The 1,167-nt window shown below is 49.7% G+C and overlaps 1 protein-coding gene across 1 annotated transcript in view; it reads left to right on the top strand.

The window, feature by feature from the left end:
• Positions 1-1,167, top strand: part of OAS3 (2'-5'-oligoadenylate synthetase 3) — a 28,720-nt gene that overhangs the window by 11,893 nt on the left and 15,660 nt on the right. The window contains exon 8 of the mRNA XM_007938273.1: positions 455-737. Coding sequence (XP_007936464.1) covers positions 455-737 — 283 coding nt within the window. The remainder of the gene's footprint in view (positions 1-454; positions 738-1,167) is intronic.

Below are 1,167 nucleotides of genomic sequence, written 5' to 3' on the forward strand. Positions count from 1 at the left end.
GGGCTCCCCTCCACGTATCCGGGCACATGTATGTGCTCAGTGAAGATTCATTGAATGGATGAATGAATCAATCAGAAAGGCCAACAGAACACATCAGCAGACCCCATTTAGCCCTGGGACCTCCATTTGCAACCTCTGGTCCAGATGCGCAGTTGGCAAGTGCTTGCGGATGGTGGACCATTGCCCTTACTCCACCCACCACAGTTACTTGTTGGTGTGACATTGCCCAGACTTCATGGGTCAGAGGGCAGGTGCAGGCAGACATCTGACTCTCTGCCAGGCTTCTGAGAGTCGGAGGTCAGCTCGTGCACTCTGCCTCTGTCTCGGTGCTCTGAGACCCAGCAGCAGCCAGAGAGCGTTTTCAGGGATACAGAGGAGGTACAGCTAGTGGGGTCATAGTCTGACTCCTGGGCTCAGAGAAGGTCACCAGTCTGTGCTATGTTTCCCTCTGCAGGGAGGCTCTTTCGGCCGGGGAACAGCCCTGAAGGGAGGCTGTGATGCTGAACTCGTCATCTTCTTCAACTGCTTCAGGGACTACCAGGACCAGGGGGCTCGCCGTGCAGAGATCCTTGATGACATGCAGGCCCAGCTGGACTCCTGGTGCCGGGACCCAGTCCCCAGCCTGAGCTTCAAGTTTCCTGACCAGAATGGGCCTGGCACTCTACAGTTCCGACTGACGTCCACGGCCCTGGGAAGCTGGATAGATGTTAGCCTGCTGCCTGCCTTTGATGCCATAGGTGAGAGCCCAGCCTGAGCTCTGGAGACTGATGGGGACCCAGGAGGCCAGGGTACATCTGACAGAGGGGCCTGCCATCCTCCTTGTGATCCTAATTTCCCCTACATCACCCAGCATTGCAAACTACTTTTGAGACACCAAATTGTCATCTTTACATATTGTAACTATTTAGTGCTTTTAATTTTACAAAGATTTTAATTATGACATGTTTCAGGTATACAGAAAACTACAGACATCACACACCCATGTACCCCAATTAAAATTTAACAAATTTTTAAAAAAATCTACTTGGGCCTTTTTAAACCAAATTACACGTCATAAATTTCTTCCTTATTTCTGGGGATTTACTTTACAGTCCTTTTTCTAACTTTTTGGGGTGAATCTTAGTAATAAAAGAGAAAACCCACTGCTGTCTAATCAATTCCACCTCA

This window comes from Orycteropus afer, unplaced genomic scaffold (assembly GCF_000298275.1).
Source record: "Orycteropus afer afer isolate SDZICR_OR568_19922 unplaced genomic scaffold, OryAfe1.0 scaffold00048, whole genome shotgun sequence".
Classification (NCBI taxonomy): domain Eukaryota; kingdom Metazoa; phylum Chordata; class Mammalia; order Tubulidentata; family Orycteropodidae; genus Orycteropus; species Orycteropus afer.